This window comes from Python bivittatus, unplaced genomic scaffold (genome assembly GCF_059951505.1).
Source record: "Python bivittatus isolate LINGU-HERP-01145 unplaced genomic scaffold, Pbiv_v1 ctg000530_np1212, whole genome shotgun sequence".
In the NCBI taxonomy this organism is placed as follows: domain Eukaryota; kingdom Metazoa; phylum Chordata; class Lepidosauria; order Squamata; family Pythonidae; genus Python; species Python bivittatus.
The window spans coordinates 5,376,994-5,394,858 of NW_028277085.1; the positions used below are offsets into that span (position 1 = coordinate 5,376,994).

At 38.9% G+C, this 17,865-nt stretch overlaps 1 protein-coding gene across 2 annotated transcripts in view; it reads left to right on the forward strand.

Moving 5' to 3' along the window:
• Window positions 1-17,367, forward strand: part of NPTN (neuroplastin) — a 33,107-nt gene extending 15,740 nt beyond the window's left edge. For both annotated transcript variants that reach the window (XM_088148450.1, XM_088148449.1), the window contains exons 2-8: window positions 496-664; window positions 1,872-1,966; window positions 2,871-3,004; window positions 3,637-3,910; window positions 13,644-13,665; window positions 15,159-15,232; window positions 16,364-17,367. In XM_088148450.1, coding sequence (XP_088004576.1) covers window positions 496-664; window positions 1,872-1,966; window positions 2,871-3,004; window positions 3,637-3,910; window positions 13,644-13,665; window positions 15,159-15,219 — 755 coding nt within the window. In that variant the 3' untranslated portion in view covers window positions 15,220-15,232; window positions 16,364-17,367. The remainder of the gene's footprint in view (window positions 1-495; window positions 665-1,871; window positions 1,967-2,870; window positions 3,005-3,636; window positions 3,911-13,643; window positions 13,666-15,158; window positions 15,233-16,363) is intronic.
• The last annotated feature ends 498 nt before the right edge of the window (window positions 17,368-17,865 follow it).

A 17,865-nucleotide genomic window follows, 5' to 3' on the forward strand; every position in this document is an offset into this window, starting at 1 on the left:
GGGTGTAATGGCATGATTTTCTTCGCTAGCTTCTTAGAAGACTGGCCCTGCTAACGCGTTTGGAAAAATTCGTGCATATTGTGTTATATTAGATTTTGTTTCTCTTGCAGCAAGATCCTTCGATCTAGAACAATGTGTGAAAGCACCCAAAGATTTTTTTTTTTTAATGGATTAGATTGTATGCTTGTTATATGTTCTTGTGCTACTTATTTTCAACTTCCCTGTAGTGAGGCTAAAAAGAATACCAAAATGTACTTCATTCTCTTTTTTTTTCTTTTGCCCTTTTGTGTCAGTAGATTAGTCCTTGTTGTTGTTTTCCCCCCCCTCTCCTGGTCAGCTGTTTGTTGTATGACTTAATGCCATCTGAGCCAGTAAAGTTGTCTTCCGTGTGTAGTTCTTTTCCTCTCCCAATTCCTCTGCCATTTAATTGTGCAAGGTAGGACATTTGAGTCACGTGAAAACTGACAGTTCTTTTAATGTGTCTCCTTCCTCTAGAGCCCAGGATCAATTCCAGTAATGAGGTGACCATCGTTTCCCCTTCAGTTCCTATCATACTGCAGTGCAACCTCACAACGAGCCCCAGCCCCCTCGTTCGCAGTTATTGGGTAAAAAACGGAGAAGAGGTCCCGGGTGCCGTGAAGAGTACCAATTCAACAGAATTCAAGTAAGTCTGAGAAGTATCTTTCATCTCTGGACATTCAGTGAAGCTGCCCCTGAAGTAGCTGAACAGCCCTTACTGTTGAAACTGGCAAATTTAGTTAAAGAAATTGAGATGCTGCGTATATCCAATCCTCAAGTTTTTATAGAATGTCATTAAGAAATAATGTTCAAAACTTTATGATTTCTGTTGGCCAACGGTGGGTTTGGTGCTACGCATGGTTTCTTTCTTCTTCCATTAGCAAGCAGAATAAATTATGGATATACTCACTTTAAGATATATATGATGATTTGATTCATCTTAACACAGATTTTTAAAAACTTATATGCAGCTTGCCTGAATTTCTTTATATTTTCCAGGGTTGGTATCAATATGGCCTATTTCTTTCTTGGCTTCATTTTAGACAGTTCTGTATGTTTGCCATGAGAAACTAAGCCCATCTAGTGCTACTTGTATTCATGTTGCAAGTGTTTATTGCAGGCTATTAAAAAGTTTGTTAGCATGTCCCAACGTAAAGAGATGTGCTGCATTTTGGGGGGTGGGGCCAGCTTTCAGAAGATCTGATGGTTGGTTCTTCGGAAGAATTTCCTTCTTTGTTACATACAGCTATATTACTCTTGTTCACAGCATCTTGAATTTTCTGGTGTGGCAAAAAAAAGGGGGGGTCTTATGTGTATCACTAACAAGAAAACCAGTCCTAACAACTATGCTAAGTGTCTTTAGATAGTGGTGTAGATTGTTACATTTTAAGAACGAAGCAAATAAATCTGTGCATGAAAGAAACAATGCTGTTGTTATTAAAGAAGCTGTGGTTCAGGATAAGGGTTAAGACATTTGCACTTTTGTTTAAGCAGCATTAACAAGTTTACTCAATCTTCAGCTTACCATATTTTAGACAAATTGTGTTGGAGAAAGTGGTGATAGTTCGGGACTTAGTGTTTTGTTTTAAAATGGAAGATCCTACTTAGAATCACCGTTGGCTCTGCAGAATATTAGGAAGAGCTGTCTTTTCAGGGTTTCTTGTATAGATGGTTAACACTGCATTTTCATGTGTGCAATTTTCCAGCAAAGAAGCTGATGCAAGGTCTTGAACGTTTTAGATTACTTTTTCTTCTGTTAACCAGTGACCTAGAAGCAGCTGAGCAATTATGTGTTCGTAAGCATGTCTGGCTTGTCACCTGCTATTCTGATCCATGCTGCTTTTTCTTTGCAGAATCCCAAAGCCCAGAGCAGATGACTCGGGGGAGTATTGGTGTGTATTTGTGTTCTCTGGCTCCCAGATAGCAAATGCTACAATAGAAGTGAAAGGTACCCGTAACTTTTCCTTTATTTCCTTTCTTCCTCTTTTTAAAGCTTAGCTTCTAAATTTTCCTTCTGTAATTCCCCATGGAGCATTTTGTTTAGCGTTTGCATGTCACAGTCTTCACAGATTTTGAATGCTCAACCTTCCTCCTAAACTGGAACCTCTAAGGAATTGTTCATCTCCAAAATGCCCACACCGAACATAGTACATGTTAAAAAAATGTAAAATAATTATAGATGCATCAGTGCTATTGTTTCTTTCTATAGGTTTTTATTTTGCTACTTGGCCATGTTCTAACAGATCCTTTGAAGCTGCTAAAAAAAAAATATCTAAGCTGCAACTATCCCTAAGACTCTGTGTTTTCCTGTAGGAATAAATGATGTATCTTCCAACCTAGCCTAAATTGTTCAGGAGAAGATGTAGAGGTACCTCTCTTTTAAGAATGAGAGCATTTTTCTGGCAGTAGTCTGGTGTTCTGCCCTCTGCTGTTGCTACCTAATTTGCTTGCTCCTGTGGCCTATCATCACAACTGGAAAAGAGTCCTGTTCAGTACAGTGAAATTCCACATCTGGGGGCTTTTTTCCATCTTTTGCCCAGTCTTTTCTGAACACCATTGAGTCACTCAATAAGATGCAAGAGATTTAAAAAAAAGTTTCCAAAATGTTTGGAAGTGAGATTATATAATAGTTAGATATAAAATGGAAGAAAGCTCTAAATAAATAACCAGTGGCAGAACTGAATATGTTAAGCCACAGAAAAGCCTATCGCTCTGCCTTCTTGAGTTTTGAACAATAGGTGAGGATTTTGAATGTCATTATATAGGCTTGTGACAGTTCTACAGATAAAATGGATTGAATTACAGATGGCTCTCCCCCCCCCCCCTTTCCTTTTCCTTTTTGTGCCTGTTAGCTGCTCCTGATATTATTGGGCACAAGCGAAGTGAGAACAAGAACGAAGGGCAGGACGCAGTGATGTATTGCAAGTCTGTAGGCTACCCACACCCAGACTGGATTTGGTTTAAAAAAATCAATGGAATGTCTATGGTGAGTAGAAGATTGAACCCTGCTACGTAAGCTCCACTGTTGGCTGAAGTTTGTAATGCAAGGCCGATAATTGAAACTAATCCAGTATTTTTGCCTTCTCAAAGGAACATAATTCTCTCTTGCTCTGCCAGCTGCTTATGGGGGCTTTTTTTGTTTGCTTGTTAAACTTGAGATATTAGGATCAAAATTGGGGACTTCTTAAGAGCAAAACTAGACATGATCCTGGAACCAAGTGCTAAATACTAGGCAGGAAATCTCTTGCACGTGCCCTGCTTTCTAATGCAAAACTAGAATTAAACATCACATTGCATGTGGCTTTTCTCAAGCTTTCTGCATCCTCTTCTGACTAATCTCACCCTGCTTCCCCTCAAAATTGTCCCTCCACGGCTATTTGAAACAGAAATGCCACCTTCCACCATGAAGGAACCTAAGTAGGCTTTAAAAGGCAGGAGAATATCAATAAGTAGAATGATTATGCTGACAAGCGTGTCATGCTTCTCTCATGCCCACACGATCAAGCTTTCAGAGTGGAGAATATTGAGCTCACTGAAAAGGCGGGGTGTGGGCATGTAACAGAATAACCCTTCTCTGGAATGCTTGGTAATCTTGCTGTGGCCTGCCCTTCTCATCAGGGGATTGACAACACTTCCGGTCGCTTCTTCATTACCAACAAAGAGAATTACACTGAACTCAGCATTGTGAAACTCGAAATCAATGAAGATCCCGGTGACTATGAATGCAACGCCACCAACTCAGTGGGCACAGCAGCTGAAATTACCATCCTGCGTGTGCGTAGCCACTTGGCTCCTCTGTGGCCCTTCCTGGGAATCCTGGCAGAGATCATCATTCTCGTTGTTATCATTGTTGTTTATGAGAAAAGGAAGCGGCCCGATGAGGTTCCAGATGGTAAGTTTCTTCCGTCCTACTGTGTTTTCTGGGAACCCGGCCCTCTTCTTTTACTTCAGAATCCTCCCTTTTAAAACATTGGGGCCATCGATCCATAGTTCCAAATCTTGTGCTGCTGAGGACTGTCTGAAAATTCTTGCCTCTGGGTCCTTGCATATGAGAGGCCTTGACAGAGGTGATACCGACATCTCTTTATCTTTAGAAATACTCCTTTTTCCTAGCAAAGGGCTGGCAATAAGAAAAAGGGACCTGTGAGACATTATTTTAAAGGCAACGTTGGTTGTTACTAAATTCACTCTGCATAAATGCAGCTTCGGTCAGATACATACCGTGCTGTCTTGCTGGAGGGGGAAAAGAAGAGTTTTTCCAACATAATTGACAAACTTTTTAAGATCTCTTGACCACAAATACTTGCAACCCACCTTTTGTATGAATGATATAAGATCTAATGCTTTAAGCAACTAAAACACGTCGTAAGGGAAAGCTTTTGCTCATACCTGCATTCTCCTTTAAATGGTGTAGATGGGCAGCCTTTTGAAATTGTGCACCGAACCTCATAGAATCCTTCAGGGGCTTCCCAATGGGAAGGTAGGGCCGTGACCCATTGGCGTCGTAGTCATCCCGTATCCCTACTCTGCTTAAGGTGCCTTGGAGGGAGTGAAGCTTTAATCTTATTTTCTTCCCCGGGGGAAGGAATAGTAATTTATCAGAAACTTATAAAGCAACACAAAAGCATGAACATGCAACATAAAATAAATGGCATTTTTCTTTTAAATGGGGAAGTTATTTTAGAAACAAAGCAAGTGGTCGGCCATCCCCTGTCTAACATGGATGGAAGAGTCTTGAATAAGATACTCTGTTCATGAGATAATGGCTGTGTCATGTAGACAATATAATACATTAAATTGCAACTGACTCTGGGTAGGAACAAACACTGCCAGTGTGATGATTCTGGACTAGCCATTTAAGATAAGGTGAAATTTTTAAAAGCATGGTCCTGGCCAATAACAAGTGCTCAGAGTTAAGGTTTCATAATGGATTCCATCCTACAGTCCTGTTTTTGCACAGCTGCTATGGCAAAATGTTCAACTTTTTGGAATGAACAGGTTTGATGCTCAAAGGGAAAGCTGCTTTGGTAAGTTTGTATGAAAATGAGCCAACCTTATTATTATTTTTCACATAAAATCCAATGACAGAAGTTTTTCTTCTTCCAGTTTCCAAACGTACGTGTGTCTATTCTGACTTGGGCCATTAATTTTAACTTGGTCAACTGGAACATAATCTGCATCTGGAAATATACAAGTGAATCTTTTAAACAGTTCCCAGTCCGTTTTTTAAAAAGTCCTTTTTATTTTATTGTTCTGCTTCTTATAGGGTTCATCTAGCAGTAGCATTAGTGGGTGTGTTTAAGTAGAGCTAACCATGACAGCCACATTGCAGCTCAAGGAAGATTGCTAGTGTACTAATGTGGACAGATGCAAGTTCTTTCTATTCAACCAAAGGAAGTAGAAAGGATTGTTTATTTCTGCTGCAGCTTCCCGGGCAGACAGCTTCTGGATAGGAAGGGTTTGGTGGCTGCTAAGCTCTTCACTTCTAATAAGGTGCAAACAGATTCACAGACCGTTGGTTGACTGCAGCTTTCAATTTGGCATGAAGGCAGATGTGCGTGACCTTCTTTAGAAGGGACTGGTTTTTGTTTGGCGGGTGGATAAGCATTTCCTGATGCCGGACTGGTCTCATTTGAATACATCTCTAGAAAGATACACGTGCCCGGAATGAATGGGTAAACATTCTTGATAATCCCTTTGTGTTCTCAGTTGCTTGAGAGTTTGCTTCCTGACTGTGATGGGATCTGATGGTGGATAGTGGGGACATTCTTAAGGATGTATTTCCTAGCCTTTGCAATCGATGCTTCCTTCTAAGCATCAGAACTTGTGGAACTTCCTTATTGCATTTCTGAAGAAATTTCAGTACTAACTTCAAGCCTACCTATCTGGCAAGAATGAATGGCTATTTTCTTTTGGCTGTTTCAGTTTTTGCACTAACTGTTGAAGAGGGGAACCACCCAGAACATACTAACACACTGAAGAAGTCACTGGGTCAGTAGTTCCAGCAGTGTTTAAAGCCAGAAAATGCTGAAGGAGAGCTTAAACCATTACCCTTACTGCTACATCAGTGGTGTGCTTCTCTCAGGGCCACAGTCCATCCTTGAGTTTCACATGTGGAAACCAAATTTCAATAAGCAGATGGGCATAAAACAAAGAATCGGGGACGGCTAAGACAAATATGCACCAATTTGAATTGTTTTACATTTATATGTAATTAATTCAGTGAAACACTGTTAATAGGACCACTCCTGATGTATTTTTATAATTTTCTCCTTTCTGTTAGCTGCAGTGGAGGATCTCTGAATTGGGTACCTCAGCTTGTGTACCCTATCCTGCATATATGGGATATCTAAGATGTAGGCATATGCTTAACAAGAATCATTCATGAATAACAGTTGTGCATAGCAGCTAATTCAGTGTTTTACTTTGTTAAGGTGAGCAATTAATATCTTCATCAGGTCCAGGCCTGCCATCCTTATTGCCTGTAGGATCCCATTTTGAGCATCAAAACATACTCTGGGCCAAGAATAGGAAGGCTTGAAGACACCTGTTCGAAAATGCATTTACACAGATAGTATACCATGTATGCATACACGATATATTAGTGATTCCAAGGGTGTGATGTTGGTCTCTTTGTTTAATCAGTCTATCATAGCCGTGTCTATTCTGAGCTTCTGTTGTGTTGGGACTGCAACCTCCGAAATTCCCAGCTAACATGCTGAAAAAATCCTAACTGCCCTATATAAATGGCCAGGATAAGCTAGTGTGTCACATTTTTTTTAAAAAAAGAACTTGCCTATAACTCTATTTCAAGCTCACTGCAGCTCTCACGGGGCACCTCACCTTCTGCTACAACATAGAATCAGCAAATCAGCATAAAAATCTGAACTTGTTTTATTCAAAAGGAGCGTTTCACTTCTTTGTTGACATATTTATGCCTTATTTCTCTTTGTGAGATAGTTGCATGCCATGCATGGAGAGTGTTCTTCAATTGGTCTCAGTTCAATGGTTTTGTGAATCAGGCTGGCATCAGTAGGTTCCTTTTGTACTTACAGTGACAAGACAGGCTGAAGTACTGGTTTGGTCTAGATGTACCTAGGACACCCTATTACCTGGGTATTCTCAGTGCAGTTGATGTTCCCAACATGAAAGCAACTGATCACTTTTTACCTAGGCTTTCCGATGTCCTAGATTTGTGTGTTCCTTGGAGTAGGGATGAGGAATTGCCTTCTTTACTACTGTATATGCAAATCAACAGCCATTTATTCAAAGAGAAAAATACCCCATGAACCTTGATGTATGTAATGCCTTAGTTCTGGGACTCTGGGACTCTGTTCTTAGTGAATGAAGCACCTGAATTTTTGCTATGTCGTGTTGAAGTTAGAGAAGCCGGGATAAATTTCTGCAATAATTGCTTGTGAGAGGCAGAACAGGTCTTAGTGACAGTTTTCAATAATTCATTTGGCTGTAGCTTTTGTTATTCAAAGATTTTCATATTATAGTCAAGTGATTACCTTCCCCTCCTCTGGTCCTGCCCCTTTCTACATTCAAAATAATTATTATTTAATTATATCAAGCCATGTAATAATGTATGATTGCTCCAGTGAAAAAAAAGCTTTCTGTTGGATTAGTGATAAATCAATAAACACGTGCTGTTCTAAAAGGTGTGTGTTTTGGAGTAAGAAGAAAGTAAAAACTTCAGCTGCTTTTCTTCCAGCTTCTCTCTGTGTTAATTTTAGCTTAAGCTGTGGTAACATGTTTTCCTGTTTGTATTATTTTGCAATTTGGAATAAAATAAAGAACGTATGATTTTCTTTCTTGGCAGGGCAACTGTTCCATTTTTATTGCATTTTGTTCTAATACTGATTTTCTTGGCTTGATCCTAGTTATAAATAATAATGTGAAGAAAGCAATTTAAATAGCCCTCTTTTCTTTCCTTTCTACTTGTCACTTCGGCACTCACCTAATCTCCTTAGCAAAAAGTAGGTTACGCTTTGGGTTTTGCTTCTCTGAAAGAAAAGGAATTGCTGCCTGCAGCTGAGATATTCTTGTATGCCGACAGCACAGAAAGCCAAGCTTAATGAGCAGCTTTGTCCTTTATCCCAAGTGTTAATTTTCATAGATGCTGTTTCCAATTCAGTTGGATTGATTATGACCAGATGTTGCTACTGTTAAGTGCCAGGAATATCCCCAGTGCGTGCTCACTCAGGCAGTCTTCTATGGAGGAGGCCTCCTAACTCAAAGGTTTATTTTTTCATGGTGTGTTATGTGATAAGGAATTTGCTACTAAATGGACAACTCAGCAAACTGACTGACTCCAGAAAATGATGAACCCACATGCTTGGATGACACCCCAACACAGAGACCTTGTGCTTAAAAAACATCCTTTTCAAAGGTTCTCAGTCTGCATTCTTGCTCAATTTAGTTGTTATCTTTCAGCAGAATCCTGTACCAGCAGGATGCTGTCAAGGTGCTAGCCCTTACTCCCTTGTGTAATCTCAAGGTTCCAATCCTTACTCCCATGTGCATCTATGAGATACTCTCAGACTTGAAGAATTGGACAGTTCTCAAAAGATCTTTTCTGGTTTATTGAAGTCTGTTGCTAAGGCTGCAAATTTCCCTGTTTTGTTAACACTTTCCTTTTACTCTCTTACCAGCAACAACATTCAAGCATGAGGAAGTTCCTGGCTAGGTTCCCCTTTTATGGCAGAGTGGTAACCAAAGATGATGTTGGACCAGAGAAATCTAAATGCCATTCAGTCTTTACTCAGCATAATAAGCATATAGTTCAATTTATTTAATCACATTTATATAGCCACCCATCTCACACAGTGACTCTATAGAAACAATTGTTGATAAGGCAATCATGGGCAACAAAAACACAAGTTCTTACATTTTGTGCAATCCTTACCTTACCCTAAGAAATTCGAAATCCAAATTGCCAAGGTAGAAGACTCAACTGAGTGGCCAGCCCAACTGATGACTTGTTGGAATGGCTACAGCATTAGACCCATTGCCTTTCACCTAAAAGCCCAGTCCTTTTATTGGGCTCAGGCTGTTGGATCACCTCCCTGAATAGACTTTCTCATTGGTTCTCTCGTTTCTTGTCTTGGCCTTGGCTACATAAGTACAGTTACTAAATATGCTGTGCTTATATAACCCCATAACTTGGTTGACCCCTTGTTAGTATATGTGGGAGCAGCAAATATAATACATTAACAGATTGTGCTCTTTATAATTGTATTTCAGAACTACATACAAAGTGGAATACAGCATAAAACCTGAACATCACAATATAATCTAGAGAATTTCCATCAGGTCTTGCCCCTTGATTTTTTTTCAGATGGGTTGTACTAATTGATACTTGGCTATCTTCATAAAAATACTATTTATGTATTCCATGCATTTCATTCTATTGATACAATATGCTGAGCATAACCACTACCATAACTGTTTATCAAATGTCATCTCAAAACTTCTGTTTTCAGTTCTGATGTCTGATTCACAAGAGAAAGGAGCTGATCATTAGTGCATCTTGAAAACTCACAAGCTTAATTCCAGTGTTGTAGTTGCTATGAGGTGTGGTTCTTGAAAGTCATTTTTCTTCTATTTGATGTTTATCTGGAATAGTGTTTTGCCCTTTATAAAAGAATTCAGACCACTTACATATTTCAGGTCTTGCATTTGCATTAAAGTGAATTTTTCCTTGTAAAAATAAATGTTCAGGTATTCAAGGCTCCTGAAATATGAAAATGTGCTTATTAGATTTTCCATAGCTTTGTACTTTGCATATATTTGATAACAAAACTCTTTGTTCCAGAAGATTTGCCCATATATGCACATAGCTAGTATGCTATATTTTTTTATTTGGAAAACAGTTCTGTAAAGGGTTTAATATGTTGCAGGTATGTGCATTGTAACATATACTTGGGCTGTTTATGGGAAATGTCCCCCAAAGTAAAAAGTATGTTTATTGTTCAGTATATTTTGGGCTATTGAAATGTTAATCAAAATACTCGTAATAGATTCAGATTGCCTTGGCTTCTAAGATAGTTCTTTCCCTTAAGCATCTATTTTACCTTTTGTTCAACATAATGTCCCTCCCTCTAAAGCAGTAGTATCCAATTTAACTTGATAGAATAATCTGTAGATTTGTTTTTACAGGTAGTCCTCATTTAGTGACCACAGTTGGGACTGGCAACTTGGTCATTAAGTGAAGTGGTCACTAAGTGAAACCGCAGCTATGCTTACAGTCTGACTTCAGCTTTCCTTTGCTTTACAGACCTGTGAAGGTCGTAAATGTGAAGATTGGTCGTAAAGTTACTTTTTCATCACTGTTGTAACTTTGAACAGTCGCTAAACAAGGCAGTCTCTAAACGAGGACTACCTGTATTATTTAGGATCCTGGTTGGCATTTATTTTTGGACTTCTGCAAGAAGATCCACTTGTTGCTCCTTAACAAATCCATACAATGTGGCCTCTTTTCCTTGTGGTATTCCAGGTTAGAAAAATGGACTAGAATGCATTCTGTCATTTATTTCCTTCTCTTTCGCCTCTTAGCTCTTTCATTGGGAAGATGTAGCCAAGGGCTACATATACCAATGGAAGAAAGATGTTCCTTTGTTCACTTTTCCCCTGTTTCTAATTTTTATCTTGTTCTTTCCTTATGTCAGGTTGTGACTGGTCAGAAATAAGAGACCTAGATCTAGACCGAAGAGAAAGAGGTAGAGAGATTTCCGGATCTAGGTCTCTTAGAATATCTATATGTGTACACACCTCCTCTGTGCTAGAGAAGAACAGAGGATAAAAATACTTCTCTGTTGACTCCCAAGTACAGATTCCCACTGTATATTCCATTCTGTTCCTCTGGCAGAGAAGCCAGGGTCCAAAATAGACTATTGATTAGCCCTTTCTTATTCTCTTCCACTTCCTTTTGCACCTAAACAAAATTCCCAAACATCAATTTAAAAATTGAATGTACCATTTTTATATAGGGTTTATAGGATTTATGCTTGTCAATTTTGGAAGGGGATGTGTTTGTAAAATTCAGCTTGTGATTTAAAAAAAAAATCTGAGGTGGCAGCTTGGAGGGCTTCAAAGAAACAATGCTTTTTACATGCATGTGCTCTTCAGAGGTCCTTTGTTTTTGTGGTTGACTAATTTTTTGTGTCATAGTGCAAATGTGTAAAACAAGAAGTTGGGAGTCTTAACTTGATGAAGTCAGTGGAATGCCATTATGGTAGAGCAACACTGCTGAGTGAGAGTCTTGGAACTGTAGTCTGAAAATTGTAGCCTGTTACTTCCAGGTGGAATGTAGGGACCTATCTTAATTGACCTCTGGTTCAAATGCTAGCAAATTAGAGCATTACTAGAACGTGCTGAGTTATATTGTTATTTGTCAGTTACTATGACTTCTTTTTTTCCCCTTTCAATTGCATCATTCCTTTAAAAATGGTGGTAAGTGAGAGCTTGCATGCTTTGGAGTTCGTTTATTCTCCGCTTCAGTCTATACAATGCACAGTTCATAATGTTAACACTTTTCCTTAGTTTTCTTCATTCCCATTCACAACTAATTTGGGCTTCAGTTTGCTGTTGAACCTTCATTTTCTAATTTGTACCATTCTTTTTCCTATAGTTCTGTTTCTCCCCTTTACTGGTCAACTTCTCTAGGGGTTTGATCCTTTTGTCTGTCACATACCATATATGGTGGGATGGGTTTTGTAAAGGTTGAGTGGCGGACCCACGAGCTATTGACCGACAAAGGCTTTCTATAACAGCCACGCTTGACTTGACTGGACATAGAAAGGAGAAATGGCCATCTTGCGAGTCCACGATAGAGTTGCATGTAAACTGTACAGCCCCAAGCTGTGCCACCTAATGCCTTCATGTTAGAGCATCCATCTTGCTTCCTCATGTAAAGTCAAATCCCAGTTTTGTTCCAATTTCATTTGTAAGCTCATTCTTGTTCCACCTCCGTGTTTGAGGACCGGTATGTCTCAGGTGGCATAAGTTGGAGCTTGGTTCAGAAGGCGTTAGCCCAAATGCTCCCAGAAAATCCTTGTTACAGGCTGCTGTGATTTGAAATGAGGCTTTGAGCAGAATGATTGTTTGGAACACGGCACTACTAACCCTGCTAATTTCTAGAAAATGAAAACTAAGAATACTCCTCAATGTCAGCACCAGCAACGCTTATATAATAGAGAGTCTCTAGCTTAGGCTGCCTTTGAGATTTTTGGGGAATTGAAAGGTGTTTGTTGGAGGGGAAGCTGAGTTTTATTGTAATGTGCTTCATGTTTCAAAACCCGATGTGTCTCTCTATATCTCCACTGTATATACAGCACATTGATGTCTGGTTGTCCTTATTAGTCCTAGTTCTCTGTACCTTGTTCTGATAGTTTGCTGTTAGTAGCAGACTTTTGTGGACACTGGTGTGTTATTTTGGCTGTCCAGCTGTTGGTTTGTGGTTAGCTCTTTTTATTTTGAACGTTTCCTTCCTTTTTGTTCTGGTAACTGTGCTGGCGGTGGCTTTGCCTCTCCGTTGCCTCAAAGGTACAGGTGGAGTAATGTTCAGCTTGGATCAACATTACTCCTAGTGTGTGCTCATGCAGTTGCCTACACTGTTAAGACTGTAGTTTCCATAAATGCTTTGTGTGCCCTGAGTCCCCTTGTGGAATCCTGCTGAGTTTGTACCAAAACAACAAATTACAAGAGAACTTTTTGAGCTTGCCAACGATATATTAATAAATAAAATTGCAATGTAGTGCAGAAAAGGTTGCCAACTGTAGGTGTCCTACAGCACACGTTATGGATTGGGGGTTTTTTTATTGTTTAAAATGTGCCTGCCTTTTTATTCCATGTAATATAAAGCACAAATGAAATGTCCAGTTGATCATAAAGAAGACTACGTGAAAAGGGACAAGTTGATTTTTTTTTAATCTTCTAAAATTTAAAAAGGGACAAATTTCTGGCCCTCCCAGGTAACAAGCTGAAATTTCTGTGGCGTGTAATAGCTGGGTAATATTACTTGCGTACGTAATCACAACAAAAGCTTGCTGCTTTTGGAGGGGCTGTTCTGTATCAGTCAAAATTGCATCTTCTACCTCCTGAAACATTTTATTTAGAACTTCAAGCAAAGTGTCTGAAGGACGGCTCTGGAGAAGAGATAGTATATACATGAAATCATGTACCAAGTGTTCTGAGGAGAGCTAAGTGGGGCAGGGGGGTGGGGAAGCATTGATTTTAGAAACAAACAGCAGGATTTTACAACTGAAATGTTGGTTTGTCTTCTCATCTCTCTTGTAAGATTGAACCACTGGAACTTGGGGACAAGATGAGTATATCCACATTTGCAAGAATCTGTCCACTACAGTTGCAGTTTTTCATGATAAGCATTCAAAGTGTTAACTGAAATAATTCTGAACAACATACTTTGTCATCTAAACTCAAATCCAGAAAAAAAAAAAACCTTCATGAAATCTTTGCAATTTCAAATGGAATGGCCTTTAGATAAAGCTATTTGTAGACAATATTGCATACTATCCAGCAAAAGTTTACCATAGAACCTAACTAAGATCTTCTTTCCTTCTCTCTTTCCTTCACTGGGTCACAACAAAATCTTCCTGCAGATGATGAACCAGCTGGGCCAATGTAAGTATTTCATGGGCCTGTTCTTCCTATCTCAGACCATTTGTGCTTTAAATGTTCCATCTTTCAGGCAAGTATATATGAATGTAGAACACAATATTCCAAGGCAATAAAGAATTGTTCTTTGGGGGGTTAGCATATGGTAAACACGTTCATGTTCTGTAGAAAGGCGCTGCAATGCCTTGGAATCCTCCAAGGCCTGCTTTCGCTCCTGTTGACACAGAGAATGGCTGTCCTGCCTGGAATCTCTTACTCCATTTCATTGCCATCCTTCATGCCACAATTATTGCATCTCCATGCAACTGCTTCAGTGGGTCCCAGGTTACTGAAAACAATAGGGTGCAGAAGGTATAATGTGCTAGATTTAAAGCAGTTTCACTAGTTCTAGGTTAGTTGTACCCTAAATCTATTTTCCAATCGTTTTAAATTAGTGGATGACGCTTGTTTGATGATTTTACTGACGTTTAAATTTGAGTAACTAAGAAGGTTTTCAATTACCTCTCCTGTGAAACAGTTTTCTGTACCACCAGTAGTACCCCATGGTCCACCACTGTAGGTAAAGATATTTTATTTCAAATGATGATTTTTAATGTGGCTGCAGGTTTTGCTTCTTGTTTTTTTAATGGGAGCAGGGGCTTGATTGTTTTGAAGTTGCAAGATGCATTTTTGCAGGCCGGTTGCTTTTCGTGTCCAAATCTTCCATTATTTGGAGGTTGATCATTTTAGAAGTTTATACTTTTCCCCACTCATCGCCCCCCCCCAAAACACCCCCAAAACTTAAGTATGCACAAAAAAGGGGATGTGGGAACCAAAACTCTGTCACATTGAATTTGTAGCTTAATCTGGCCTTGTAAATCTCACTGTAGATCAGTCAGGATGTTTCTGCATGTAATTAACTATCACAAAAGGAAAGAAAAAGGAGGAGCAATAGATCTTGGAAGTTTTCATGTTAGTGGAATTGCCATCTTGAACAGAGTTATTTGGGGAAGGAAAAACTACATATAACGAATCCTTCCCCAGAGCCAGTGGTCCTTTTCAAAATAACAGTATAACACAAATATTTGGAACAGAAACCAGCGCATTCTGCACAAATGGATATAAATAACGCATTCAGCAGCCACTAAAATGATTGTTCTGGAAAGTGATCTCTGTTCTGTCCACATGGTTTTACAGTGATCTAGATGAGTGTTTGTCACCCTCAGCAACTTTAAGAGGTATGGACTTCAATTCCCAGGATTCTCCAGCCAGCCAAGTCCACACCTCTTAAAGTTGCTGAGGTTGACAAACATTCATCTAAACCTTTCCTTTTCCTTTCCTTTCCTTTCCTTTCCTTTCCTTTCCTTTCCTTTCCTTTCCTTTCCTTTCCTTTCCTTTCCTTTCCTTTCCTTTCCTTTCCTTTCCTTTCCTTTCCTTTCCTCATTATGTGTAAAAACAATTTTTGTTCACAACTTTGCTCTTTCCCCAATGTAATTTGGATGTCGTTTTGTCTTTTGTAGGAAAACTAATTCCACAAACAACCATAAAGATAAAAATCTACGTCAGAGAAATACAAATTAAAAGCCGTGCTTATGTAAGTTTGTATAGAATGTTACATAAAACTGTATTATCATATTTATTTACTTATCCACTCCGGATTTTTGAAAATGCATAATGGCTAATAACTAAAAAGGTGTGCATAACTGTATAAGATGGGGTCAGCTGTATATCAGAAATTATTTGCAAGTTAGGCAGCATTAACACTGAATGGGCCCAGCCCTACTCCTGAATATTGATGGGGGGGGTTTCTTTGCACAGTTTTGGCTGGTAGGACAGTAAAAATTGGGCCCATGTCACACACAGCTGGGCCACATCTGTACAGGGTTATAATGATCCACTCTATGTGGTATGCCCCTTTAAAAAAAAATAATACCGCCCCCAGGTATTTTTCTGATCTTGTTACATCAGTTCAGTTCCATATGCATTTCCAATTCACCAAGCTAAAAAAAGCTCTAAATTCTTTGGTGCTGGGGAATTTGTTCAGGATCCAGCCTAACCACTATATTCAGGAGAGATGCACACAGTGTTTCAAGTCAAAATGTTCTCACCACCAAATGTCTTGCACACCTCAGATGTTCAACTTCTGAGAGCCTGTGGTGGGTGCTACTGTTTTCTGATACCTGAATGGTTGAGGCATGAAACAGATGGGGGGGGGGGTGTTATTATGCCAACCTGGTGATGCAGTTCTTCACAAGGTGTGGTGGTTTTCCTTTGGAAGCTTGTGCCATGTTGCCAAAATAGTTTTATTTTGCCAGGCAAGTTAATGTTAATTGACCTTCTAAAACCATGAATTAAAAAAAATAGTTTGTCTTTATTATATGATTTTATATTGAATAATTTTTGGTATGCTAGGATTTTGGTAAACACCATTACAAAATACGTGGGTAAAAAATCTAAACGAAAGGAACATAGATCCGTTCTTCAAAGAAATCCGAGTATTTCTGATTATTATAAACACTCATTCAGCTCTCCTGACAATAGACAACTTGTAACAAAAAGTTATTTTTGATGTTCTGCCATCTCTGTATTGGTATTTAGAAACAAGCCTGCCAGAACTCATCTGGGCTTATTCCTGAGAAAGTGTGGGATTACGGTTTTGTTCTAGCTGTAGGTGCGTACTGTATTTAGGAATCTAATTAATCACAAATTGTTCTTTATTTTTCAGAGCTTTACGTTTGAGAGACTGATAGAACTATCACCTGCTAGACTGAATTCAGATGGTTGATTTTCAAACTTCATTTTTCTCTGATGCTTTTCTTTCAAGTGAGCAACAATGACTGTCTCAAGCATGCCTTATTTAGTCAATACTTTTACTAATGCTTCAGAATAGAGGATGTAAACTATTCTGGGCTTAATGTGCTGTGGGAATGTTGCTTTTTTCCTTTGAGAGCATTAAGTATTACAGTAAAAAGTCCAATCATGCATGCAGCAATTTTTTACTTAATGTAGCTGTTCAAATTAGCTCTGAAATGCACCTGCTGCCATCTAGTGAGAACCTTTTGTAAAGTACAGCAAAACCTAAAATATATATACAGTATATATTTATATTTGGAGGGTGGGGAAACCAGACTACAGTGAGTATTTGATTTTTAAGCTGCTAAATTCATTCCTTATATTGTGTGTCTGAGAGAATTATGTCCAGTATGTAGGAGGAATAATGTAAATTGACATTTATCCTAAGGGCTCAATCTGTACAGAAAGAATGAGATGTCCTATAATTACAGAATGCAGGACCTGGTGTAGTCCAGAAGATGATGATGAAATGCAGTGGGACACTTTTGTTTATACATATTATGATGGCTTTAATTTTTTTCCTTAAATCATGTATATTTCTCATCATTTTTGCACTGATGGGTTCACAGTCTTGTATATTCAATTCAGGCCGAATTTTATAATTTATTCTTTCTTGTTTGTTTTAATGATGTTGAAACGTCACAGCATGGTGATACTCTATGCAACTCGTTTGTTTCAGTTCGACATTAATTCATGTTGATTTAGGACGACTGTAGAATCACAGACATTACAGGGTTCTTAGATTATGGGGGTACTTGTAGATGCATGAACTTGTGGTGTGTATATTGTTGAAGTGCAACGATATGTATAAAAGGGATTCCACTGTTTTTAAAAATAAAATATAAATAAAACCCTCGCTGTGGGACCATTTTTAAATTGGAATGTTCCTTAATCATGATTAAATTAAGCTGCTTCATGTCATTATTGGTCCTTTACTGTCTACTCAGACAGCTTTATTACAGTCCTGTTCCTTGAGATTACACATGGGACACTCGGCTTCTCTCAAAACATGTAATGTGGCTCCTTGTAGTGTTTCATCTGTTTCTCCACCCTCTCTAAAAATGCAAGGAAGCTCTTGTCAAGGAGACACGGTCTAAATCACAGGTTAGGAACTTGTGGATCCTCAGATATTGTTGGATTTCTCTCTTCATCCTGGACTATTGGCCACGTTGATTAAGGCTGACTAAAGCTGGAGCTTAACATGTTTATTTGAAATACAGGAGGAAGTCAGTCTTCCCAGCTTGATGTTCTTTGTGTGCAGGGGACTACAATTCTCATAAACCCCAGTTCACATCTCTGTAAAATAAGTTCACAAGGCCTTCTCAATAGGTCAAGTAGGATACCTTCTATGGCTGTATCCATCATCCTAAAACA